The sequence below is a fragment of the Odontesthes bonariensis genome, chromosome 20, assembly GCF_027942865.1.
Source record: "Odontesthes bonariensis isolate fOdoBon6 chromosome 20, fOdoBon6.hap1, whole genome shotgun sequence".
NCBI classification, from domain to species: domain Eukaryota; kingdom Metazoa; phylum Chordata; class Actinopteri; order Atheriniformes; family Atherinopsidae; genus Odontesthes; species Odontesthes bonariensis.
Window position 1 is genome coordinate 33,207,169 of NC_134525.1, and position 26,236 is coordinate 33,233,404.

Consider the following 26,236-nt stretch of genomic DNA (forward strand, 5'->3'; position numbering starts at 1 on the left):
ACCTTCAGGCTGAGTTCAGGGAAAATACATTGAGTGGATCACTTAAGAGAGAAACCTGCAGCTTTGTATCAGTAGAGCGCTCAGAAACCAGCTTAAGTGATGGCACAAAGGTAATTCAGTGACATCTGTGGAAGCCTCATTGATGCTGATAGGAGCAACGTGTGCTTGAGTATTTAGGATTACAATGTCTTGGATAACTGAGAATCCACAACAACATGCAATGTCGAATCCCATTCTGCTCATATAGCAGGATTGCTCAGTGAAAGATTCCTGGTGCTAAACTGTTGTGCTGGCAGTCCTTCAAAGAGCCTCAAGGGGTTTATCCTAATAAAGAAATTTGAATATAAAGAGTTCTCTCTACCCATCAGGATGGAAAAAGAAGTACAGCTTGATTCATGTTGTCATTCACCAGGACCGCACTTGTGTGGAGTTGCTTTTTAGCCCCTTGGCCTTAGGAAACAGGCTGAACTCTTCCACTGAATTCACCTTTAATGCATTGTTTGAGACTGTGATGAATCCAGGGAGACATCCCAGAATGCTGCTGATCAGTGTTGTGAACTGCGGGGTATCGGATTCATGGTTGAAAGCAGAATGTACAGAGGGGGCCCTCAAGAATTTAGCAAAGATGTCCCTAGATTACATGATTCAAATTGACTGAAAAGCTCTAATCGATGTACTGTCAATGATACATGCTCCACTTTTCCACTTCCACTACAACCGTCGTCTTCCTCACCCTCTCCATCAGCCCTGAGGTGACATCATGGAAGAAAGTGCTGTTGGTGACTGATGAAACACGTTTAAAGTCAGCTAACACATTCACAGATGGAAACAAACGTGCTGGATTAGCATCTGTGAAAACACTGTAAAGAGGGATTACTTCTGTGTGTACTGACAGGACATCTTTGGATTTCTACTGTCAAATAAGCAGCTCGGATATTATTCGTTCTGTAGCTTCCAGCCCACTGGGGATCAATTAATGAGCTATTGATCATTTCGTCAGAGCAAAGAAAACTGTAAAAAAATAAGAAAATTGTTTAGTGAAGCGTCCAAAAGGTAAAAACCATATTCCACCTTAAATGTAGCTGACACATGATTGATTTTCTGCCCCCAAACGCAGTTCAGACTGCAGCAGCTGCATGAGCACAAACTAATCAAAAAAGCAACAGTAACATTAAAAAGGCTAAAAGCATCATTTCCATATGGAAGCTGTTCATGTTGTGACAACTTGAGAGTATTATTCCTAAATAGAGAAATTATTTTTATCTTTGGTTTGACCAGATTTCTGTTAAAATATCCTTTATTCATCCCAGATGTTAAGCTGCTTCATGGGTGACTTATCAGAACCATCAACCACGCAGCATCATGACGGGGGCTAATTCACATGTCATCATTAGAATAGTACTTTTTAGTTCAATGAATTATCAACCATAAACTCAATCATTCTTCACAATAAAGCTTTACTGTGTGTTGGCTAAATGATCTTAATGACGAAAAACTTACATTGACTGTCAAATTTCCTGATGATCGTATCCAGGAAGGTGTTCTGCGGGGCCACATGGCCCCTGCGGACCGGCATCGTTGATGCTGTTGGCTCTGGACTTCGAGAGACTTGGAGGGACTTTTATCACACTGAGGCTGCGTTTCCAACTCCCACAGCCGAGCGCGCGACCCTCACTGCTCGCCGCGTATGGATGTTCAACAGCGGCGGGTTCGGTGGCAATAATCTGAGCCAAAGTTTGGCGGTTCAGAGCAGTTCACAGGTGGATCCCCATGCAGGAGAAAGTGAGGTGTGAGCAGACCTGAGCCTCTTCCAGGGTAGATATTTCCCGCAGGTTTCCCATCCTGGGAGGCACAGCAGACCCGTCATCCTGCTCTGCAGCCCGCTCCGGGACCAGCGGGGTTGGAGCTGCGTGTTTCAACACATCTCCTGTCCCACCTCCTCTTTGTGCCTCCGGATCTTCGTGTGTACGACTGCAGAGGAAAATAAGACAGGGGTGATAAAAGAAAGGAAACTGCTGCGCGCAGAGCTGTAGCTTGAATGGTAGAGTGATGTTTTAGGTGTTCTCTCCTCCTCCTCCTCCTCCTCCTCGCTGTGCGCGCTGCGCGCGTCTTGCTGCGCCTTTTTAACCCCTTACTCATCAGGAGGGGATGCTCTCGGTCCTTGTGGCGGACAGAGGCACACGCGCTCTCACTCCTCCTAACTCTACTCATTCAAAACACTTAAATTACGCCTGATGTTGCCGTGGCAACACTGGGCGGATTATTCAGAAACACTAAGGCTAGGCGTCCACTATTCCGGCACGTCAACGTAACTCGCCGGATTGGATGCAAGTTGTCGCCGTGTTGCTACTACAGTGGGTGTGTGGGGCGTGTAGAATGGCTCCGGGGGAAAGTAAATAACTTGTGATTTTAACCAACCGAAGTTTCTCCCTCTAAAAATTTGAGTTTTGGAGGGAAATTAATGTGTATAAATCGTCAGCAATGGAACATTATTTCGTTTTTCACCATGGCTGTGGATCTGCGAGCGAGGAGAGCTGCTGCTGCTGCTGCTGCTGCGACACAGGAGATCACATGATCTACTGTCATTGGATAACGCACTCCGTGTGCCGTGGCAAATTTGCATAAAGTTCGGCCGAGCCCAACTTTTTGACGTGCCGCAGGTCCGCCGCTCGCCGTGCCGGAATCCCAGCATGCTTTGCGAGCACGGCGACAACGATCGGCCGGATTTCATTGAAAATGAATAGAATGCGTTGGATACGGCTTGACGTGCCGGAATAGAGCACGCGCCCTGAGTGACCTGCCACCGTCTGCAGGTGCAGCTGATGGTCTGGCGGATAAGAGAGAACATGCTTTGTTCAACATCACCTATTCAACGCATGCACACACACGTACGCGCGCACACCTGCTCTGACAGCTCCTTTTCACACACAGCTCCTCTCCCCTGTTGCCATCGTCGGGCTCTGTTCTGGGGTAAAAACGTGCTTGATGCCCTTAAATGGAAATGTACCTGTGATGAAGGATCCCAGCTGCTCCTGGATCCAGCTGCTCCTGGATCCAGCTGCTCCTGGATCCAGCTGCTCCTGGATCCAGCTGCTTCTGGATCCAGCTGCTCCTGGATCCAGCTGCTCCTGGATCCAGCTGCTCCTGGATCAGTGGAGGGACGCGGCTGTGATGGGGGTTTGTTGAGCCTCAGGTCGGATGGGGATTCACCACTTGGGCTGCTCGGCTACGTCACGTCGAAGGGGTTCCCTCCTTTTGTCATCCTGGGATGTTGCCTTCATGAAATGTCGGATTTTGTGGGTTTTAATGAAGCGCATATGGACACATATGCGCATTTTCTTGTCGATGCATGGATGATTTGCAGGTATTAAGAAGGGGAGGGGGGGTGTTAAGATGTGATATCTGCAGCTAGACACTGTAACACCATTCAAAGGATATCTGTTGGAACAGGGAAACACGAGTTAATGACCACAATAATGTCACATATACATAAAGAGAGTAAAGTGAGGAAAGGTGTGACAGATGAGGCCCCCCAGCAGTCTGGGCCTATAGCAGCTTAACTATGGGATGTTTCAGGGTCACCTGAGCCATCCCTAACTATAAGCTTTATCAGAAAGGAAAGTTTTAAGCCTGGTCTTAAAAGTGGAAAGGGTGTCTGCTTCCCGGACATTTACTGGCAGCTTATTCCACAATAGAGGGGCCTGATAACTGAAGGCTCTGCCTCCCATTCTACTTTTAGAAACTCTGGGAACCTCAAGTAAACCTGCAGTTTGGGAACGAAGTGCTCTGTTAGGAAAATATCTTACAATGAGATCTTTAAGATATGATGGAGCTCGGTCATTAAGAGCTTTATATGTAAGGAGAAGAATCTTAAATTCTATTCTGAATTTAACAGGGAGCCAATGAAGAGAAGCTAAAACTGGAGAAATATGATCTCTGCTGTTAGTTCTCATCAGAACTCTGGCTGCAGCATTTTGGATCAGCTGGAGGCTTTCAGAGAATTTGTGGGACAGCCCAATAATAAAGAATTACAGTAGTCCAATCCTGAAGTAACAAATGCATGGACTAGTTTTTCTGCATCACTCTGAGACAAGATGTTCCTGATTTTAACAATATTACGAAGATGAAAGAAGGCAGTCCTAGAAACCTGTTTTATATGCGAGTCAAATGATAAGTTCTGGTCAAAAATTACTTTCCTTTTCAGAGGGGCATGACAAAGCCATCCAAACTACATCTTGTGATGACCAAACACTTCAGGAGCAAATTACACTGATTATATTTATTTGTATCTTAAATAATCCTTATGCAGAAAATGTTCTGAGGTAAGATGGAGCAGTTGTAGGCAGCAGCAGCTTGCACAAAACCTGAATGAGAGAGACTAAAAGTATTTGCGTTTGTTGAAAAGAAGACCAACCAACTACTGCATTAGATGTCATCTGAAGGAAAGGGTTTTAAAAAGTTTATCATCTAGAAAATAAATCACATACAAGATAGATTTCTAATACATTTATAGCCTCTTCTTTGCCATTTTTGTCTTAATGCATGTTTGCAGCTTTATGTAATTTTATTTTGTTAAGTTATTTTGTTACAATTGGCAGCTATGAATCTGAGCGAGTGGCCATGACTTGTGGAGTCCCCCAGGGGTCAATTCTTGGACCTCTTCTGTTTAACTTGTATATGCTCCCTTTGGGTCAGATATTACAGAACTTTAACATCAATTATCACAGTTATGCAGACGATACACAACTTTATGTGTCTCTGTCACCGGACGACTGCAGCCCAGCAGACGTACTGTGTCAGTGTCTGGAGGAAGTAAACACCTGGATGAGAGAGAATTCTCTACAATTAAATGAAGACAAAACTGAGATCATTCTGTTTGGTAGCAAAGAGAAGAGGGTCAGCGTTGGTAAATATCTTGAGACTCTGGACCTTACAATCACTGACCAAGTTGGTAACCTCGGAGTGTTGATAGACTCAGATCTGACTTTCAGCAGCCACATCAAAGCTGTCACCAAGGCAGCTTTTTACCACCTCAGAAACATCAACAGAATTAAAGGTTTCCTCTCCCAAACAGACCAGGAGAAACTCATCCATGCATTCATCTCCAGCAGACTCCATTACTGTAATGCTCTTTTAACTGGACTTCCCAAAAAGAGCATTAAACATCTGCAGCTCATCCAGAACGCTGCTGCTGGAGTTTTAACCCGGACTAAGAGATCTGAACACATCACAGCAGCTTTAAAATCTTTACTCTGGCTTCCAGTCAGTCACAGAATAGATTTTAAAAGCCTGCTGATGGTTTACAATCTGTGACATGTTCAGAGAATATAAAGCCAGCAGAGCTCTGAGATCCAAGGACTCAGGTCAGCTGGTCCAGTCCAGAGTCCAGACTAAACATGGAGAAGCAGCATTTAGCTGTTATGCTGCCAACAAGTGGAACAAACTGCCAGTGGAGATTAAACTTTCACCAAATGGAGACATTTTAAATCCAGGTTAAAAACATTTCTGTTCTCATGTGTCTATGCATGAAATCTGCACGATATCTTTGAACTAATCTGGACTGTTGCTTGTTTTTAAATTCATTTAAATTATTTTATTTGTTTCTCTTTATATTATTTTATGTATTTTTAATGCTTCTTCCACTCCCTGCTGCAATGCTTTTATTTTATGTAAAGCACTTTGAATTGTTTTGTACATGAAATGTGCTATATAAATAAATTTGATTTGATTTGATAAATCTTATATTCTAACACTGTCATGTAAAAAAACTAACAAAAAAACATTTAAATCTGATCATCAATAATCAACAATCTTATGTGTATCTGGTTCTACTGAAACTTAAGAGCTTTAACTTGGTCTGAGGGGGGATTGTGCCCCAGTCCAGAGACAACAGAAAATTGATATCCCAGTGACTGCGCAGTACGGTGGATGATGTAAACCTGAGTGGGTTGAAAGAACCAGTTTGAAAATTTGTCATTATTTATGAAATTTAAAGTGTAAATATTGAGATTTTTATTGTCATGTAGATACAGGAACTACACAAAGTTACTCCTCCACATTTTACCCATGCAGGTTGGCACCTGTTGAACAAACACATGCACAGGGTCACACACTCAGACAGATGCCAACCTGGAGCGGTGGGCAGCCAGTCACAGCGCCCGGGGAGCATGGGGGTACGGTTGCCTTGCTCAAGGGCACCTCGGCCGTGGCAAGGAGGTGGACTGCCACCCCTCCAGCTGTCAGTTCACCAATCTTTTTGAATGGCAAGAGTGGGAATCGAACCGCCAACCTTCCAGTTATTGGACGACCCACTCAGCCACGGCTGCCCCTTTATATTATTATTAGTATTTTTATATTACTTTATACATTCAGCAATTCTCATATTGATTATATTCAAATGTGTGGGTAAAAGATTATGTGTTTATTTCTGTGGCTATAACAAATACAGCTGCTTGATTCTTCAACTGAAAAAAGTCAGAAACCAAATACAGTTGGCACATTATATGGCTTTGAATGAAATAACACACTCTGAGAGGCAAACAGAATTTATGAATAACTCCAGAAGCTTGCAATCTTTAAGATTAAGCCCTGCTACCGCTCTAATAGATGAAACATAGATCCTATTTAGTCATTAGAGTACACAGTATCTGTTTCTTCCAATGCAGTCTCCAAAGTTTCTTTTAAAAATGAAAGAAAAAGACATTTTTGGAAAAGATGAGGACAACAGAAAGATGATAGTTTTCTTCATTGTTTATTGATCTGGACCGGAAACAATGATACATACTGTTGAGCCCAGCTTTAAGGACACTGATAGTAAATGTACATTTTCTTTAAACATACAAATGAAACATCTTTTAATGCATAGGTCTTACATAGACTGTAATCTATAAATATACAGCAGAAAAGGACTGTACAGGCTGAAGAAGGTACACGACAAGAACTCTATGATCAGCAGTAGCATCCAGTTATCTGATGAATAAAGACTACATATCAAAGTTTTCATGAACACTCATCCATCTGTCCGTTAGTCCCAGAAACATCCATCTGTCACGAGCTGGTTTTCAGAGTGGTGCTCCTACTCAGTGTCGGCTTCATACCTAACGCACGTATTCTCTCTCTCTCTCTCTCTCTCTCTCTCTCTCTCTCTCTCTCTCTCTCTCTCTCTCTCTCTCTCTCTCTCTCTCTCTCTCTCTCTCTCTCTCTCTCTCTCTCTCTCTCTCTCTCTCTCTCTCTCTCTCTCTCTCTCTCTCTCTCTCTCTCTCTCTCTCTCTCTCTCTCTCTCTCTCTCTCTCTCTCTCTCTCTCTCTCTCTCTCTCTCTCTCTCTCTCTCTCTCTCTCTCTCTCTCTCTCTCTCACACACACATCAGCGTCTGGACAAGTCGCCTCCTGTGAAGAAACAAACCAAAAACTGATATACTCTGGCCTTGTAACGTTCATCAAAAAGAAAACCACATCCTCTCTGCAGGGTAGAGACGAAGACAAAGCATCTCCAAAGACTTTCACATTTACAGCAGGGGACAACTCTTTACGTTTATCTTCATGCAGCGAATTGGGACCTATGAATATGTAAATTGGCTCCACCCACATCCTCATCCACTGACATTGACCTTCTCTGTGTACTCAGACTTCTGTTCAGCACTTATAATATGTGACTAATTCAGCCTTGAATGTTTCAGCCAGAGAGCAATTCTCAAGAAGCGGAGACAAATTATACAAGACCCCATGAAAGTGGAAGTATCAGAGAGGTAATGCGTTCACTGTATCATAGGACGGCTGTGTTCACTGGCCGACAGCTTTGGCAAGTGAGCTTGAAGTATACTGATTGTAAATATACACTTTCTTTCAACATAAATGAAACACTTGGGTGTTCCTATACTTCTGATGTTTAAAAGCTGAATCTATAACTTTAAAAAAAAAATCAAAAAGAGGACCCCATATTGTCTTATTTCATGCATATATGTATCTTTGAGTTGTCACATTACAATCTGTTTAACAGACACAGCTGGCTATATTCAGCATGTGTTCCACCTGTAAAGGTTGAGAAGTTTGAATATTCCTTTAGATTCATGTTTGTCATTCAAAAATGACTCCAATAAGTAAGTAGATAGACAAACAATTCCAACGTCATCAAGTACTTTTACACTGTAAAGAAATGTCGGGGTCTCACACTGCTGCCAATTTATCAGCAGAGTTTAAGGCGATGTTGGATCAGAGGGAAATCGATCATGCAAGAGTTCACGTACACTCATAATATAGCTAAAGCGCTGGATAATATCCAACTTGAAAAGTTTGCCCTGCCTGGCACACACACTGCAACTCGTTGTAAACGAGGGACAGCTGGCGCAGCGCAGCATCTCAGATATTGTGGGAAGGAGAATTGTTGGGCCTTTTTAGCATTCATCTCTTGCCTATTCCCGACTCTACGATAGACACCGTTAGGTCAGCCCAGGAAGCGACTGCAACAAGACGTTTCAACCAGGTGGAACAGCACAGTCTACCTGTTGTAGACTATTATGCTGCTGAGCACAAGTTACCAGCCACACTCACCGCACACCAGTGGGAGCTAATGGACAATGTGCTCGCACCTTTTGAGGAACTCACAAAGGAGATCAGCTCATCAAAAGCAACAGCAGCAGATGTCAGCCCAGCTGTCACTGCACTCAAACGGCTTTTGGAGAGGCAAGCAAACACAGACCGTGGTGTGGCCACAGCCGAAGCCGCACCGTCGGAGGCTGTTGTGACAAGATTCAACAACATTGCACATGAGCCCCTCTACAGCTTGGCCACTATTCTTGATCCAAGGCAAGTAACCACCAATATTGTATTTTCTAGCCATAATTACTATTAGCCTACTACTATATTTTGATCCATCTTTCTTTGTTTATGCGAAACAAGGTACAAGAATCGCTACTTCTCAGCAGAGGTGAAGGGGGAGACCAGATGCCCACCTCTGATGCAATCAGCTCACACCACCCTGTCTCGCTGCTGAATATTGTCCCCTCTATTATTTCATCCGACCACACAGGATTTAGAATTTTAAAAAAAAAATCACTTTTCATCTTTTAATATCAGGCGTTTATTTAATATCCTTTATTGTCCCACTCCACCCAATCCTGAGAATATTGAGGTGATGCTCTCACTCGATGCTGAAAAAGCGTTTGATCGGGTGGAGTGGGGACTATCTTTTCAAGACTTTGGAAGCATTTAATTTCGGCCCTAAATTAATTTCCTGGATTAGAATCCTATACATGCTCCCGATGGCTGCAGTTCGCACCAATAATAATTTATCCACCTGAAGCGGGGTACGAGACAGGGGTATCCTCTGTCACCACTTTTGTTTGCTGTTACACTTGAGCCACTTGCATTAGCCCTGAGGCAGTGCTCCACCATCAATGGGATACACCGGGCATGTTTGGAGCATAGACTCACTCTATGCCGATGACATGTTATTATTCATATCGGACCTCCTATCAAGCCCTCCGGAATTATCGAATTGCTGCCTCCTGCCGATAGCCGCGCCTGTTACGGTGTTTGCTGCTCGGAAGCAGGGGAGTGCTCGGTCTGCACTTCGGTCTGCACTTCGGTCTGCACAGCAGGCAGTGATACGAAGGGAGAGAAAATAGCGCCAAGCGAAGTGAGGTCTGACTTTTTCCTGGAGAACGATTTTGTGATGCAAATGTATTACTCTTTTGAACGCATATTGTTTTGAGAAGCAAAACGCTTTATTTTTTAAACCCCAGCCAACTAGCCGGACTACCTTCATCAACACCAAAACGAGGCTGGAACTCTGCTCACAGGACGCAGCAGGGGGTAAGAAGATGTTCAGAAATGATGTTGCTGATATGGGATGTCATACAGCTTCATGTCAAAAGAGGCGAACTATCCCTTTAATGCCATTTCTACTTATTCAACTGGGAGTGAGCTCGTTAAGCCGCAGCTGCTTACTGCTTATTCCTATCACTGTGAGGACATCTCTCTTCCACTCCTCTGCTTCATATTACACTGCAGCCATTTTAACTAGTACTCACTTGACTTCTGCTAAATTTTCAATATTTTCAGCTTTTTTTAGCATGGTCAGCTATCCCCATTCAGCTTTTCTACATTCTCACTGCTGTTTCGCAGGAACAGCTTTTTCTAGTTTGAATTAAATTATCAACTTTAAGATCATATTTAACCATCGATTTGACTTCTTAAAGCTGCCGTCGGCAACTTTTTTTAGTCATATTAGCTTGAACTGTCATGGGATTCTGGAAGTAGAATATTAAATAGGCTGTTTAGGAAAAATAACGAATTCTGTAGCTCCCTCTGAAGCCTGTAATCATGCTTGCAAAAACCGAGCGCTCCCGGCTGTTTTTAACCAATCAAGTTAGGGTGGAGGAATCCTACCTGTCAATCACAGCTTGTGCACACGCTGCTGAGCGTGAGTCTGCCCCAGCTTGTGTGCGCTCACACTGCTGTGAACTCACGTGCACAACCTCGTCCACAGAGGGGGAGGGGTTTGGGGGGCGATTCGGAGCTTGTTAGAGGTTGGGGGAGGGACCTGAAAGTTGTATCAGTTCGAATTTTCCGACTTTAGACTCGCAATTTTGAAAACCTGCCGACGGCAGCTTTAAGGTCAATGATGAATTCATTTCAGGACACAACTTTTCTTCCTGTTTAAATGAAAGTTTAAAAAATGGATCCAAATTAAGTACCAGAGCTGAACTGTGTGTCATGACAAAGGGTCTGAAAACTTACCTAGGTGAACATTTCAGTCCTCTATTTTCAATAAATGAAGAAAACAATCCAAAAAGTGTTTTTTCTTTCTTATTGTAAAAAATTAGAAACCTTGAAACCCAACAAAAGGTGGAACACTTGAAACGGTTTCAAACATTTTCAGTTAGCAGTCAGTGGTCAGTCTGTGATCATCTATCAGCATGTCATCTGTGCCAGCAGTTCAGGCTTTTTACTATGCAGATTGGAAAGGATAGCATTAGAGTTTAATTTAGCTTCCCTGTCAGTAAAGAAACAGTTAATTGTTGTGCTTTTGCGACATATATAAACAATTGACATTTTCCCTGTTTGAAATACAGGTTGTCTGCTGAGAGCCATGAGTGTGTAGTCGTGCATCATTGGAAAGATTTTTGCATACATTGAAATGTTTAAGTTTTTATTCTGACATAAGAGATGTGCGTGCAACTCAATTGGGCCTCTCCATTCCTCACCTTGGCAGCTTGTGCACTCGCAGCTGTGTATGACTGGTAGGACGACCGGCTCGCTCTCCCCGCTCTCACACTGCAGGTTGAGGAAACGAACCGGACTGTCCGGGTCCAGGCGGTAACTGCAGCACTCACACTCTGACAGGAGGTAGGGCTCCTGGATGGAGAGAGGGAGGAGAAGGGAAAACAAGATTCAATCGTGGGATTATAATGAGTAGAGATGATTCTGTAAATGTAATTTCAATGTTTTTGTTAAAACTGCTTGAGAAACCTCTTTAACATGCTATCCCATCAACACATCAGTTGTTTTAACCATTTCCCTCTTAATTTCCACCAAGATACAACATCCTGTTCTGAGTCTTTCTCCACTGTGCTCGGGTGCAGATTGACCTTTTCTTTGCAGAGAAAATAAAACCTTGTCGGCCAGCAGAAGTCTCTGTTTCATTCTTCCCCAGCAGCAACAGGAAAACTTCCGCAACAAGTAGCTTATTGAAGAGGATCAGATCATGATGGAAATAATGAGATGAGAAGTCGAGCACACGCCGACTTGGACGTGAGCCAGTGACAAGCAGACAGATAATGAAATGGTATAGTCCACTTCAGGGGTGTCTGACATTTTACCACAAGCATGTTCCTGGCATGAATATGGAATATACTGTGTATAAGATAAGAAAGATATATGTTTCAACCCCCCCAATCTGTTATTTGTACCTATTTTAGGGGGGATGAAGTCGTAATTGGGGGGGGTCAACCCCCCCCCTGTAATTAGCACTATGGTCACCATGGTGATGATGTGATAAACTGACTGTCAAACTGACAAATAAAAACAGGAAAGGATGAAGGAGAAAAAAAGAAATGCAAAAAGTTTGTGGAGCCATAGTGTAGCCCCTCCCTATCCATTTATATTTTAATCCCAGATGATTTAACTTCCATGTCATGTATTCCTCATATGTATAAACTCTACGTTTTACTGCAACCACACATGACAAAAAATCGAATCAGCTCATCATATTTTGAGGTAGCACGACCATAAAGTCAGGTCATGCTTTGGGGTAAAGTGTAGTAGATATTCACAATATTCCAGGTTTTATTCTTAATAACAAGACATGGCTTTGTTGGGACTTGCAGGTTAAAAGTTTTGCAAGGGTTTTGTGGTACTTTTTATTCTCATGCGAATTAAACTGGCATACATTTCTATATGTAGGGGGGTCTGGCATTATAATTTAAGATTAAACACAATCACCTGTATAATAGTTATTGGAATCTGTCTGGATTAAGCCACCAAGCCGCCAGAATTGAGTTTTACACTGAAACTAATTCTCATATTGTTTTCAATACTTGTTAGTATTGCATCAAGGTGTTCACTGAACGTGTGTGTGTGTTAATGACTTATCTCCATACCTCCAGGATGACATCAGTCCGGGACAGACAGCGCCCCCTGCAGAAACTGACCTCCACGTTGTCAAGCCGACAGTCTCCCTTGGTGATGTTCCGGACCTTAACGTAGTGACGACACTCAGGCTCAGGCTCGCCTGACAGAAACAAAGAGAAAGAAGAGGAGAGAGAAGATAAGACAGAGAAAGGGATGCACACACATATATGCACTGCTCCAAAAGATAAAGGGAACACCTAAACAACACAATGTAACTCCAGGTCAATCCCACTTCTGTGAAACCAGCCTTCCAGTCAGGAGGCAGCACTGACTGTGGATCAGTTCCACCTGCTGCTGTGCAAATGGAACAGATGACAGGTGGAGGTGAGAGGCAGTTAGCAAGACCACCCCTATAAAGGAGTGGTTCTGCAGGTGGGGACCACAGAGCATTTCTCTGTTCTCATCCTTTCTGCCTGATGTTTTGGGCACTTTGCATTCTGTCAGTGCTCTCACCCCCAGAGGTAGCATGAGGCGGTGTCTCCAACCCACAGAAGGTGCTCAGGTAGCTCATCCAGGATGGCACATCAATAGCCGCTTTCGGACTGTAGGAACCTTTGGCAGTTTCTAGAACCTTTTAATCCACGGGGCCGTTTTGTGCCACATTCGGACATACAGGAACTATCGCCTTCAGTTCCTGGAACCATTTCAGCTCCTTCTCCTCAGCTGGGTCTGTTCTGGGTTCCATAGGAACACATCTGACGGAGGTGTTTGGTGGTCGGTAGCTCCGCCCCTTGGTGGTTGGTAGCTCCTCCCCTTGGGGGTTGGTAGCTCCGCCCCTTGGTGGTCGGTAGCTCCTCCCCTTGGTGGTCGGTAGCTCCGCCCCTTGGTGGTCGGTTGCTCCGCCCCTTGGTGGTCGGTTGCTCCGCCCCTTGTCATGTTGTCAGGCTGAAATGTTTCCTCATACGACACAGACACAACCTTGGCGTGTTTAATAAGTTAAACCTCCACGTGGTCTCCTTTGTCTGCAGCGCTCTGCTCTCCTTCCTTCATGAAACCAAGAAGTATGGCCTGCGCTCCATCCTTCGTCTCCTGACTCTCATCTCCATTCTCATCCTCCTCGATCTAAGTGCAGCCATTGATACCATTTCTCACCCATCCTCCTCAATAGACTCTCCTCCTTAGGCATCACCAGCACCCCCCTGCACTGGTTTCACTCCTACCTCACAGGCCGCACTCAGTTCATACAGCTCAAGTCCTTCACCTCTCAGCCCTCCCCTGTCACTTCAGGTGTTCCCCAGGGCTCCGTCCTGGGGCCCCTCCTCTTCATCATCTACCTCCTCCCACTTGGCAATATTTTTCGAAAATTTGGTATACATTTCCACTGCTTCGCGGATGACACCCAGCTCTATCTGTCCAGTAAACCTGACGCCAGTCTCCCTCCCTCCTCCCTCACCCACTGCCTCTCTGAGATTAAATCCTGGTTCACCGCAAACTTCCTTAAACTCAACAGTGATAAAACGGAACTCCTCCTTGTTGGCACCAAATCCACCCTTTCCAAAGTTGACAGTTTTTCCCTCACCATAGACAGCTCCGCCGTGTCCCCCTCCCCTCAGGTTAAGAGTCTGGGTGTCATCCTCGACAGCCCACTTTCTTTCCACTCCCACATCAATAACATTACCCGGTCTGCATATTTTCATCTACGTAACATTAATCGTCTCCGCCCCTCTCTCACTCCTCACACCACTGCTATCCTGGTCCACAGCCTCGTCACCTCCCGCATAGATTATTGCAACTCACTCCTTTTCGGTGTCCCTCACAAATCCCTTCATAAGCTTCAACTGGTTCAAAACTCTGCAGCCCGCATCATCACCAGTACCCCCTCCTTTCACCATATTACCCCCGTCCTCCAGCAGCTTCACTGGCACCCGGTCAAATTCAGAATTACTTTCAAAACCCTACTTTAGGCCCAATCCCATTTCACCCCTTGGCCCTACCCCTTACCCCTTCCCCTCCGTTTTGCGCGTTCACGTGTAGGGGTAGGGGTGTCCCAAATCCCTTCCCCTTAGCCCTAGCCCTCCGTTGTAGCCCTTCAAACGGAGGGCTTCGGCCAGGCAGACTCCGATTGAAGGGGTATGATATATTTCCCAGAGTACAACGCGACTACCGGGAGAACTCGAGTGTTTTTAAAAATGGCGGAAGCAAAGAGAGCACCACACAAATGTAAGTAGCTCTATTTTTTTGCCATAATTTAACTGTTTTAACCGTTTTAGGTTGTAATAACTGGTGTATTGTGTGAGTTTAACATGGTGGCAATGTGTAGTTGTTTTCTGTTATAAACGCACATGGGAAAAGTCGCTATTTACATGGAGTAATCGGTCAATGCATGTGAAGGTGCTGCGAAAGAGTTGTCGTTTTTGAAATTGTAACTCGAGTATTTACAAGCAATGTAGTTGGTTAACCATATAGAAGTTCCTTTTGAGTGACGTGTGCGTCATTTCGCTACCTATTATCACAAGTATTCATATATGTGACTGTGATTCAAAGGGACTCAAGCACAAACAAAGAGCCTGATCAGGTTTAGCGCCGAAAACGAAGATCGGTTTCTAAAGTCATCCCCATCCCCAAAAAGAAGTAGGAAGTCCAATCCCATAATGGATTACCTGATACAGGAGAGCCTGAAGGAGCAGAAGCGCCACGAGGAGACGGAGCAGAAGACGGAGCGCTTTTTAGCTCTGTTTGAGCGCATGATAGATAAACTTTACGGTGAGTTGATGCGCTATGCACCTATTGTACACACAGCCACCACTACCGCATTCTGAAACACCTTTTTTTAATTTTTTACAATGGATGAAAGCGCATGCTATAATGTCATGTCGTGCCTTGTTCCCCCAAAACATCACTGAGCCCATGCAGCACCTCCGATGTGCCATGCACCTTCGCTGTTCCTGCTCCGGTCATCTCGTTCTCGATGATTGCACTGTTGCCCGTTTATATTCATATTGTTTATATTCATACTGTTTATTGTCCATATTTGCACCACACACTTTACAGCAGACACTTTAAGCTGTTATTTCTGAAAATAAGCTGCCTTACCAGTCTGTAATGTGAGCCTAATAAAAGAAATTAAGGACAAAAGGTTTGTGAGCATGATTATCACATCAACATCATATGAACAACTGGAACGGATATTGGTATGAAGAGATTTATTATACAAGGGATAACAAAAAAATTGGGGTACATGTTGTGGTCCAATCAGCAATAATTTGTAGGATGACCCGTCTGCTGGAAAGAAAAACATGGAAAGATCAGGCTTTCATCCTCCCAAACCAACACATTGATAGCACACACAATGCAGTGCATTTATTTATGTCATCAAATCTGAACCTGGTACAAAGAAAACTGCTTCAAAAACGCATGAGCTGCATGTTTATCCCAAACGGAACGAGGCGAGTAACAAAGGCTAAATGTTAGCTTATGCTTTCAGCTAGGTTAGCCAGGTTAGGATACTACTCCAGTCAATAAATCAGCAAATCCAACGAGACAAGCAAATTGTTTCTATATTACACGATATCACAAATGTACAGTTAGAAGCACTTTCAAACACACACACATTATCATATTCACACGCCGGCTCTGGAAGCTACCAGCTGCTCACTCACACGCGTTATTTGCATTAATTTATCATTCTACATACCGTAACAAGATCCAGCAATGCTCCCAGATGTCGAAGATGCCTTCGTCTGATGGCACTCCGTTGATTCGACGCAGATATTTCTAAAAATATCCGAATAGCCCAGGAGAGCGCGAACACCACTGCAGCAGGCGTGTTTGTTTACTTCTGGCTAAAGCTGTCGCTTTTGGTTACGTAACAACTGACGGCGCGGACTTATGACGTTCGTGAGTGCGAAGGGCTGTCCCAATTCGAAGGGGTGATATTTCTTACCCCGAAGGGCCAAGGGGAAGGGCCAAGGGGTAGGGCCAAGGGGTAGGGGTAGAAAATAGAAATGGGATTGGGCCTTACACATTCAAGGCCATCCACAACCTCGCCCCCCCATATCTGTCTGATCTCCTCTCCATTGTCATCCCCCCTCAGGTCATCCTCCTCCCTCCACCTCTCTGTGCCCTCTGCCCGTCTCAGCACCATGGGGAGCAGAGCTTTCAGTCGCTCTGCTCCCCAACTCTGGAACTCACTCCCACCAGACATCCGCAACACTGACTCTTTACCCCTCTTCAAATCAAAACTCAAAATCTGTTTCAAGCTGCATTCTCTCTCTAGCCTCTTTTTTAACTTGTGTTATTTTGTTATTTTATTTATTGTATTTTGTTTTTTTGTATATGTTGTAAAGTGTCCTTGAGCGTTGAAAAAGGCGCTTTTTTAAAATTAAATGTATTATTATTATTATTCTCTCTGTGAGCTCTTCCAGCCTCCATGTTCGACGCCCCATGTGATCCTCCATGATTAATATCACCATCATGCAGACCATGAACACGGTGGCCTCCCCACTCTCCATGTTAGCTTCTTGTTGGCAACTCATGTGGGAATGCAAACTGAAACAGTTCCGCTGGGGAAGGACAGTTATCAGAACTGCGTTATAGGCAGTTGGAGACCACAGGCAGGTGGAGGTCGTACAGGCAGGTGGAGGTCGTACAGGCAGGTGGAGGTCACACAGACAGGTGGAGGTCACACAGGCAGGTGAAGGTCATACAGGCAGGTGGAGGTCATACAGGCAGGTGGAGGTCACACAGGCAGGTGGCCACACAGGCAGGTGGAGGTCATACAGGCAGGTGGAGGCCACACAGGCAGGTGGAGGTCATACAGGCAGGTGGAGGCCACACAGGCAGGTGGAGGTCACACAGGCAGGTGGCCACACAGGCAGGTGGAGGTCATACAGGCAGGTGGAGGCCACACAGGTAGGTGGAGGCCACACAGGCAGGTGGAGGTCATACAGGCAGGTGGAGGCCACACAGGCAGGTGGAGGCCACACAGGCAGGTGGAGGTCATACAGGCAGGTGGAGGCCACACAGGCAGGTGGAGGTCACACAGGCAGGTGGAGGCCACACAGGCAGGTGGAGGTCACACAGGCAGGTGGAGGCCACACAGGCAGGTGGAGGCCACACAGGTAGGTGGAGGCCATACAGGCAGGTGGAGGTGACTTGTCTTGAGGAATTTCCACTGAAGTTGGATCATGTGATTTTCCACTTTTATTTTGAGTAGGATTCTAAATCCAGACCTCCATGAGATAATCATTTAGATTCACATTGATCATTTTATGTTATTTTGTTCTCAATGCATTCCACCATGTAATGAATAACCATTTTCATCTGGAATATCAAGAGTATCCCACATCAAGAGTATCACTAAATCTGCCTTTTTTCACCTCAGAAACATCTCAAGACTCCGGCCCTCATTATCTGACTCAGTAACAGAGACCCCCATCCACTCATTTATCTCCTCCCGCCTGGACTACTGCAGCGGTGTCCTGTCTGGGCTGCCCAGTAAGGCCCTTGAAAGGTTGCAGTATGTCCAAAACTCAGCTGCCAGGGGGCTAACTCACACCAAGCCCTGGCAGCACATCACCCCCATCCTAAAGCAACTTCACTGGCTCCCAGTCAGAGCACGCATCACCTATAAAATCCTTCTCTTGACCTACAAATCTCTCCACTCACTTGCACCTAAGTACATCTCTGATCTCCTCCACCTCTACTCCCAGTCGCGGCTTCTGCGCTCCTCAGACAAGGACCTACTTTCCGTTCCTCGTACCAGACTGAAAACATATGGAGATAGGGCCTTCTGTTCAACTGCCCCTACCCTATGGAACAATCTGCCACTTCACATCCGTTCTTACTACAGTTCAAAAAGAATCTAAAAACACATCTCTTCTCCATGTCCTACTCTTCTTAAACCCACCCCCCCGGCCCTACCCTTCCCCCCTTCTTTTCTCTTGTTAAGCGACCTTGGGTACCCTGAAAGGCGCTATATAAGTCCAAGTTATTATTATTATTATTATTTTTATTATTATTAGGGCTTTGACTTGATTAAAATTTTTAATCGCGTTAACTACAGGCTTTGAAATTAATTAATCGAAATTAATCGCATTTTAATCGCATATACTTTATCCTTTAGAAAATTAACATTTTCAACAATATTTCAACAAACACAGAACATATTCCTATTTGAAATCTGAATGCAGCATGCATGAAAACACAGTCTATAGAACCCCCCCCCCCCCCCCGCGCGCATCAACGCAACAACGTTACTGACCCATTACTCCACCGTCTGCATGCAGCCTTGCATATTGTAAACTTTAAGTTATCAGCGGAGCTTACTGCTCACAAGCAGACAGATGTCGCACAGTGCGTTGTGGTGGAACAGCTGCATAGAAGGTCCAGGGGCAAGACAGCCCCAGCCCGTGTACGCAACCACACACGCACACACAGGCATACCTGTCCATCTCATTCATTCATAGCCCGTTCACTAAGGATAAAATAGCCAATCCACAAAGGCTACTTTGCCCACTGTGTTCCTCAAATAAGTTTTGATCAACTTCATCTTGGAAAAAAAGAGCTGGGAGTGAATGAGCTACAGTGCGGTCTTTCTATTTCATCTCATCTGACGCACAACAGTTGTAGGCGACAACTTTCAAGAGATAGTTCTACCCGGCGGGCTTCCAACAGTAGCCTGTACAGTGCTAAATCACACAGGCACAACATTACGTTCAAACTTGTTGCTCACACCAGTCTGTCCGCTGCCACAGCGGACACATAGCCGACTCAAGCCAATCTACTCGCATCACATTATGGCAGAGGAAGCACGCTGGCAACCTAACATAAAGTAAAAAGTGTGTCCGTTATTTTCAAAAGATGGTGCCAACTGCACTGACACTAGGCTACTTAGCAAGTAGCTCTAGATAGACTGCACGCACCTAGAGTCGACTAACAAACCAAGTCACAAGAAGAATATTTGATAATAGTGTTTCGGCGAGCATATGAAAAACAACTGGGATTTCCTACCTTATTTGTGTTACTTGAAGAAGGACATTCTCAAAATCGCCAAATATCCATTTAGAATTGCAGTTTAGCTATGTTATGAGTGAATGGGTGCTAAAATGAGAGGAAAACTGTAACATATGACTATTCAAAAACAAATTAAACTGAGAATACAATTAAATAGGGTTTCTATTTATCTCATAAATCTGCTTTATGGAAATATTATTTTAGACCTCCGATTTCCCCGGGTAATTTAGAAAAGACGTGATTGGCTGACTGTAGAATGACATCACCACAGCTACTGTAGATCTAGGAACAATGTGGATAGCCGTTTCAGCAGTAAAGCTGGTGTTTTATACCTTTCATATGTATATTTATCAGCTAAAGAACGAAAAACGGGGATAGGCTACCACCAGTGGTTGCGCTAGACTTTTTCACTGTCCGTCATTTTGACGGACAGGGTCGTAAAAATTCCGTAATTGTCCATTATTATCTGTCATTTTATTTTAAATGGTAATATAGGCCTACAGGCTTTTAAATGGTAGGCTAATATACAGGCTATATCCTAATGCTTATATTTAATAACTCGTGTTTTATTGACTTATTTTCATTTAAAAAATAATTCACAGAACAAGTGTGTATTATCTAATATTTTTTTTATTTATGCATTTCTTCAGAGATTGACGTTCGGTCACTTGTGAACTCATTTTTTTCGCTACTAAAAACATTGCGGCTGTTATGAACATGTTATTTTATAACGTAGTCGAACGAAGAAAATTGTAGTGAAAATACGAACAGTCCACTTAGAACAATTGAAGTGAAATCTGAACAGTCCACTTAGAATGGTTGCAGTGGTAATCTGCAATTGACCTGTTGTAGCTCAAACCTTCCTTCCGGCCCGCATTGATTTGAATAGGGAGCTCGCTTCTGTGTAATCGAACGCATCAATTGAGACTGCTGCCGAGGCGATTGTCATTAAATTTTGCATCCTTGCCCCCGACAGACGACTTCTCATTGAGGTTTTAATTTTATTCTGAAGGCTGAACCCACGCTCAGCTGCGGCGCTGGAGACTGGAATGACCAGCGCCACTTCAGCCAAAGCTCTGAAGTCGGGAAACATGTCTCCCAATGAAACGATAAGAAGCCGGCAAGAGCCTCTGAACGTGATGACAGCTAATCAATCGCTAATAAATTGCTAATTAATATGCACGAGCTCGCCACCACCAGGTCGGGTGTGAGGTTACCGGTAGGCTACTTTTATGATTCATCATCTGTCAAAGTTACAGACGGGCGCACAGCCTCACCCTCGCGCAGCTGGCTACAATGTATCGGCCCACTGAACACCAAAGCTGCGGCTCAGATTGAAAGTTGGTGACGGCAATGAAACTTATGTATTGTTGTCGTTGTTGCACTGCACCTCTGTTCTTTTTTGAGCAGTAAACCTGCCTCTAGCCCCAAAGTTGGGGTAGCTATGGGGTTGCTGAGCACATTCTTGGGGTTGCTATAGCAACCGCAAGCAACCCCTTATCGCCGCCTCTGGGCTTGATACACTGCGGTGATACGCGAATTCCTTGTTGCATAATCTGCACACAACCACGCTCTTGTCGACGCTTCCATCCGTCTGTATTTAAAAAAAAAAAAATAAATAAATTATAGTGTGCGATTAAAATGCGTTAAAACGCGCTAATGTGTGTGTAGTTAATTAATCGAAATTAATGCGCTAAAGTCCCAGCCCTAATTATTATATTTCATTCATTGAGATCTAGGAAGTGTTATTTTAGTGTTCCCTTTATTTTTTTGAGCAGTGTATATACATACTCTCACTAATTGGAGAATGCAGTTTTTTAACCCCTTAAAGCTGCAGTCTGCAAGATTTGTTGTTGTCATATGTAAAGTCCAATTTTTGGCATTTTAAGAGTTTACATGATCTATCAGAACGCTTAAAGTTGAAAACGGTGACCTCCGTAGTCGCAAAATGCAAGAAATGCTTATTTTTTAACCGAAAAATAAAAAGTTATTCAACTTCCTGTCCCGCCCCTTCAAAACACATGAGAACTCGTGCACGTAGACGTGCACGCCAGATGCGCCTACACGACTCCTCATTCATCAACTCACCTGTCATTTGCGATCATGGAAGACACAGTAAATAGACTAGCCCGTAATGAAGTTCAATAGTCCAGATAAATAAGCGTGGGGACGAGCCTACCTTGTATCGCGCGTGCACAATCGGTGATTGACAGGCAGCAGAGCCCAGCTCGTAACCTGATTGGTTACCTTTTACCGGTCCGGTCTGCAATTTTGTAAACAAACCTGCTGGCTTTGGAGGGACCTAGCGGGACATATAGGGGACCTAGAGAACTCTTTTTTTTTGTATTGGGGTATTTAATGTACTACTTTCAGAATCCCCGGACAGTTCCAGGCATTATGCTTGAAAAAGAGTTGCAGACTGCAGCTTTAACAATCAACAATAGAACATTTAAAGAAAGTCATCAGCCATACTGATTTTGAAAATGTGTTTGACAGAACTGTTTCACAATAAGCAGTATCACAATCGCTCCACTAGTCTTACATTAAACAGATAAAAAAGCTTTACACTGTACTGCAACATCCACAGAGAGATGAGAAAGAATATGGAAACAACAGCCACAGGTTAACAAAGATGTTTTTTTTGTTTTGTGTCTGTTAGAACTGAGCACAGTCCCTAGGTTCTGTATGTTCTACTAACCTGGGAACTGTTTTCTACAGACTGGACAGCAGCTGCCTGGTTCCTCCACCTTGACTTCACCCTGGGAAAAAGACAACATGATTTATCTCAATATTTAGATCAGTTTGAACGAAAACAGACAGGTGCACCATATAGTACTCATGGTTCCCTAAACAGGTTCTTTTTTTTACAGTGTGATATCAAAACTATATTTTATAAACAAAATAGCACGTTCTATCCAATAAAATGTAACTTTCAAACTCAGTTGAAGAGCCAAGTGCAAGCATTATGGTCATTCAGAATATTAATACCACAGCTAAAAGGGAGGGGCAGCCCCCTGTGGTTCTCCTGTGCTGCTGACCACCTTCTCAGACACTCGACCCTTTTGTTGTGGTCTGTTTGTAAAGTGTAGTGGGTCCTGAAAGGTGTCTACTTCCTTAGTGAGGGAAGCGACTAACAGTCTCTACAGGACTTTCATGAAGTTGGATAGTAGTGAAACTGGTCTGTAGTTGTAGACTGTTTCTGTCTACAATTAACTAAACTTTTTGAGGCCTGACTTCAGAGGCCTAACAACTTTTTTTTCAATCATCATAAACAAAGGTGAGGTTAGATCACTAACTAAAAATATCCTACTTGAATTTGATGGAACTGGCTCCAAGCCATGCTGTGGAAGCCTGAAATGTGAGGCATGCGGACTGATTACTAATTATTCAGATGTTTATTACCATGATTAAAATTCGAACTAAGCAATGATGACAGAAGTTGGCTTTTATAATTCATCCTCACAACTCCTGGGGAAGACTGGTGCACAAACATCTGATGCACACACACCTGGTGCACACATATCTAGTGCACACACACACTTCACAATCACAGACTGCACAACCACATGAACACACACACTTTTCTCTGTGAGACACAGTAATATTAATAACTTTTTTAAATATCTGAATTCATTCAATTGTGTTTTTAAGTTTACAAAAAGACTGAAATGGCCTCTTGTGTGCAGTGTATCAAATGATGTATTTTTAGCTTTCTCTGGCTACAGACAAATGTCTGTAGCCAGAGAAAGCTTGAAGTCAAGAAAGTATCACTCAATAATCAAGTTAAGGTGAGGCAACATAAGCATTTGACCAATTTGAATAATTTAAAGTATTTAGGCATGCTGACTGAGGTTATTCTTATATCACACTGTACGTAAGAAATCACAGTAATAGTGACAGGATGATTAGAAGCAACATTTAGGTAGAAGTCATATTTATCAGATTGCTGCAGCAATCCAATTATTCTGATAGAGCAACTACCAAAAACAACAACAAAAATAAATGTCACCAATGATTCATGACATTATTACAATTTCAGTAAACAAAGGTTAGCACAAATGCACCATTAGACAGATGATGAGTGTGTATGTGTTACCTCATCACAGTAAAGAGGAGGACACCTCACACGGCACAGTTTTCTCCCGTTCACACAGCTGCATAACTGGCAGCCCTCTTCCCACTCTGATCCTGCCTGGCTCACACACACACACGCACACACACACACACACAAAACACACACAACATTTGTATTAACTCAACACATCTTTAAACACATGAACCGGAATGAGGCATTGAAGGGACGTGCAGCTGGATTCATTTAGGCTGAAATGTTGTGTAGCTTATCTTGTAAGTGCCTTTGTGGCTCAGTCTGATCAGTTTGGTGTATTAATCAGGAAATGTTTTTTTAGAAAACACCACATCTTATGGTGTGTCTACCATTGTTAGTCATTAGTCATCACTAGTTGACAGAGAGAGAGAGAGAGAGAGAGAGAGAGAGAGAGAGAGAGAGAGAGAGAGAGAGAGAGAGAGAGAGATTTAAAATGTCTTTATTTAATACCGTTTACCCATCATATATTATCACAATACATCCACTGCACAGATTCAACCCCAACTCCACCTAAACATTCATACTCAGCTCCCCAACCTCCCCAACCTCCCCAACCCCACACAACAATCCCCACACACACCAAATGCCTGAAAATGTCTCCACATCGTTTACCAAGTGATAATACGTGAACTCCACCTTGATTCGACCTCTAACCATCCCCAAAAAACTCTCCAAGGGGTCCACAGACTCCAGGCCCAACATTTTCTTCTTTCGGGTCAGCCAAATGGTCAACTTTGCCACACCCAATAGGAAGTTGACCAGACAGACCTCCTTCTTGAACTTGGCATTATATTTAGGGCCACTAATAAAGAAAGATTCAGAGAAACCCTCCCCAAACCCTCCCAAAGCCACCCTAAACCACTGAAAAAGACCCTCTAACCTTTCACATTGCAAAAACAAATGGATTCGTGACTCCTCCCCACAGAATGGACAACCCCTCCCCACTGCTGGATTCAGGTGTGCCACATGTCTGTTTGTAGCTATCGCCCAATGAACAAGCCTCCACTGCAGATCAGCAGTACGCTTCTCAATGGGAGGCTTGTACAGGGACCTCCAGCACCCCCTAGAAGGGAACCCTGGCCCAAACACTTCTGACCACCTCCATGCCCCAACACGCTTCAGCACCCTCTGATGGCCCACCTTGACGCCCAGAGTGTACAACTCCTTCTTACTGAGGCTTACAAAGGCTCTTTGTTCGTCAGTATTCACACACATCAAACTCGCCCCACGGTCTTCTGGAGAGTCCACTACTGCAGCAGACACCTCCACCATGGGGAATCTAAATGTGATCTTCCAGTCGGGACCCAACCCGCCAGTCTGTAGCACGTCTCTCCAGGCACCCGGTAGTGCTCTCTGGACCTCCATCAGGATCCCCTCTAGGACCCTCAGCGAATGCAGTCCAGTCATCCTCTGCAGCTGGTCGGCTGTTATCCATATATCCCCATCTCTCAAGTGTGCCAGAACCGTACATCCGGCAGCAGCAAACCGGCTTCGGACACTAGCGGATGCGAGGAGCCTGCTCTTCAACCAAGGGTTAAAAAACAACGGCTCCAAAATCCAGTCCTTTACAGAACAGTTGGTCCTTTGCACCTTGAAGGTTGACATCCACGCCTATATCATTGTGCAATAGACCGGAGGAAGCCCACCACCGTACGCCTCATGTCCATCCAGCAAAAACAATTGCCGGTCATAGCTCATCGGTGTGGACTCTCTCAAAAGGGAAAGAGAAACTGGCCCCCACACCAAAGCATCCTCGTAGAGTAGTCGCTGCGCCGCATGCAGTCTGAAGGCAAGCACACGGCTGTGAATGTCCACTAAGCCCTGCCCTCCTTCACCTACTGGCAGGTAAAGCACTGGTGCCGGGATCCAGTGCTGCCCAAACCAAAAAAAATTGTTCAACCTGCGTTGGAGCTCCCTGACCAACAGCTCAGGTGGGTCCAGGACGCCAAACCTATGCCAAAGCATGGAGGCGGCCAGGTTATTCGTAACCAGAACTCTACCTCTGTAGGACAGCTCAGGTAATAGCCAATGCTATTATGATGGCAGTTACACCATCAGCATAAGCTGAAGCGCTACACATGGCCCCCTTAGGATCTCCTGGAACCACAAACCCCCTTAACCCCCTTAACCACCCCCCCCCCCCACACACACACACACACCCCCCCCGAGCTTATTCAAAAATGGTTCTATGGCCAGGGTATACAGCTGACCTGACAGTGGACACCCCTGCCGTATGCCACGTGTTAGTTCGATAGGCCTGCTTAACCCCCCTCCCACTTTAAGCATAACAGATGCCTCATTGTACAATAGTTTTAACCATGCTAACATCCTTTCCCCAAAACCAAAAACCTTCAACACATTAAACAGATAATCATGATTGACCCTGTCAAAAGCATTACGCTGATCAATAGATAAAAGTCCCACATCAATGTCTTTGATTTGTGCACAGTCAATGACATCTCGCACGAGAAACAGATTGTCCATTATTGTACGGCCGGGTACACAGTACGACTGATCCTCATGGACCAGGACAGACAAAAAAAT

The 26,236-nt window shown here is 44.4% G+C and overlaps 2 protein-coding genes across 3 annotated transcripts in view; both read right to left on the bottom strand.

Moving 5' to 3' along the window:
• The window catches only part of kcnh2b (potassium voltage-gated channel, subfamily H (eag-related), member 2b), a 374,482-nt gene extending 372,415 nt beyond the window's left edge, over nt 1-2,067 (bottom strand). For both annotated transcript variants that reach the window (XM_075452154.1, XM_075452153.1), the window contains exon 1: nt 1,501-2,067. In XM_075452154.1, coding sequence (XP_075308269.1) covers nt 1,501-1,576 — 76 coding nt within the window. In that variant the 5' untranslated portion in view covers nt 1,577-2,067. The remainder of the gene's footprint in view (nt 1-1,500) is intronic.
• A 5,262-nt stretch (nt 2,068-7,329) lies between these two features.
• Nucleotides 7,330-26,236, bottom strand: part of sspo (SCO-spondin) — a 148,128-nt gene continuing 129,221 nt past the window's right edge. Inside the window, exons 113-117 of the mRNA XM_075452417.1 lie at nt 23,681-23,776; nt 22,283-22,343; nt 12,600-12,730; nt 11,205-11,355; nt 7,330-7,386 (exon numbers count right to left, since the gene is read on the bottom strand). Coding sequence (XP_075308532.1) covers nt 7,364-7,386; nt 11,205-11,355; nt 12,600-12,730; nt 22,283-22,343; nt 23,681-23,776 — 462 coding nt within the window. The 3' untranslated portion in view covers nt 7,330-7,363. The remainder of the gene's footprint in view (nt 7,387-11,204; nt 11,356-12,599; nt 12,731-22,282; nt 22,344-23,680; nt 23,777-26,236) is intronic.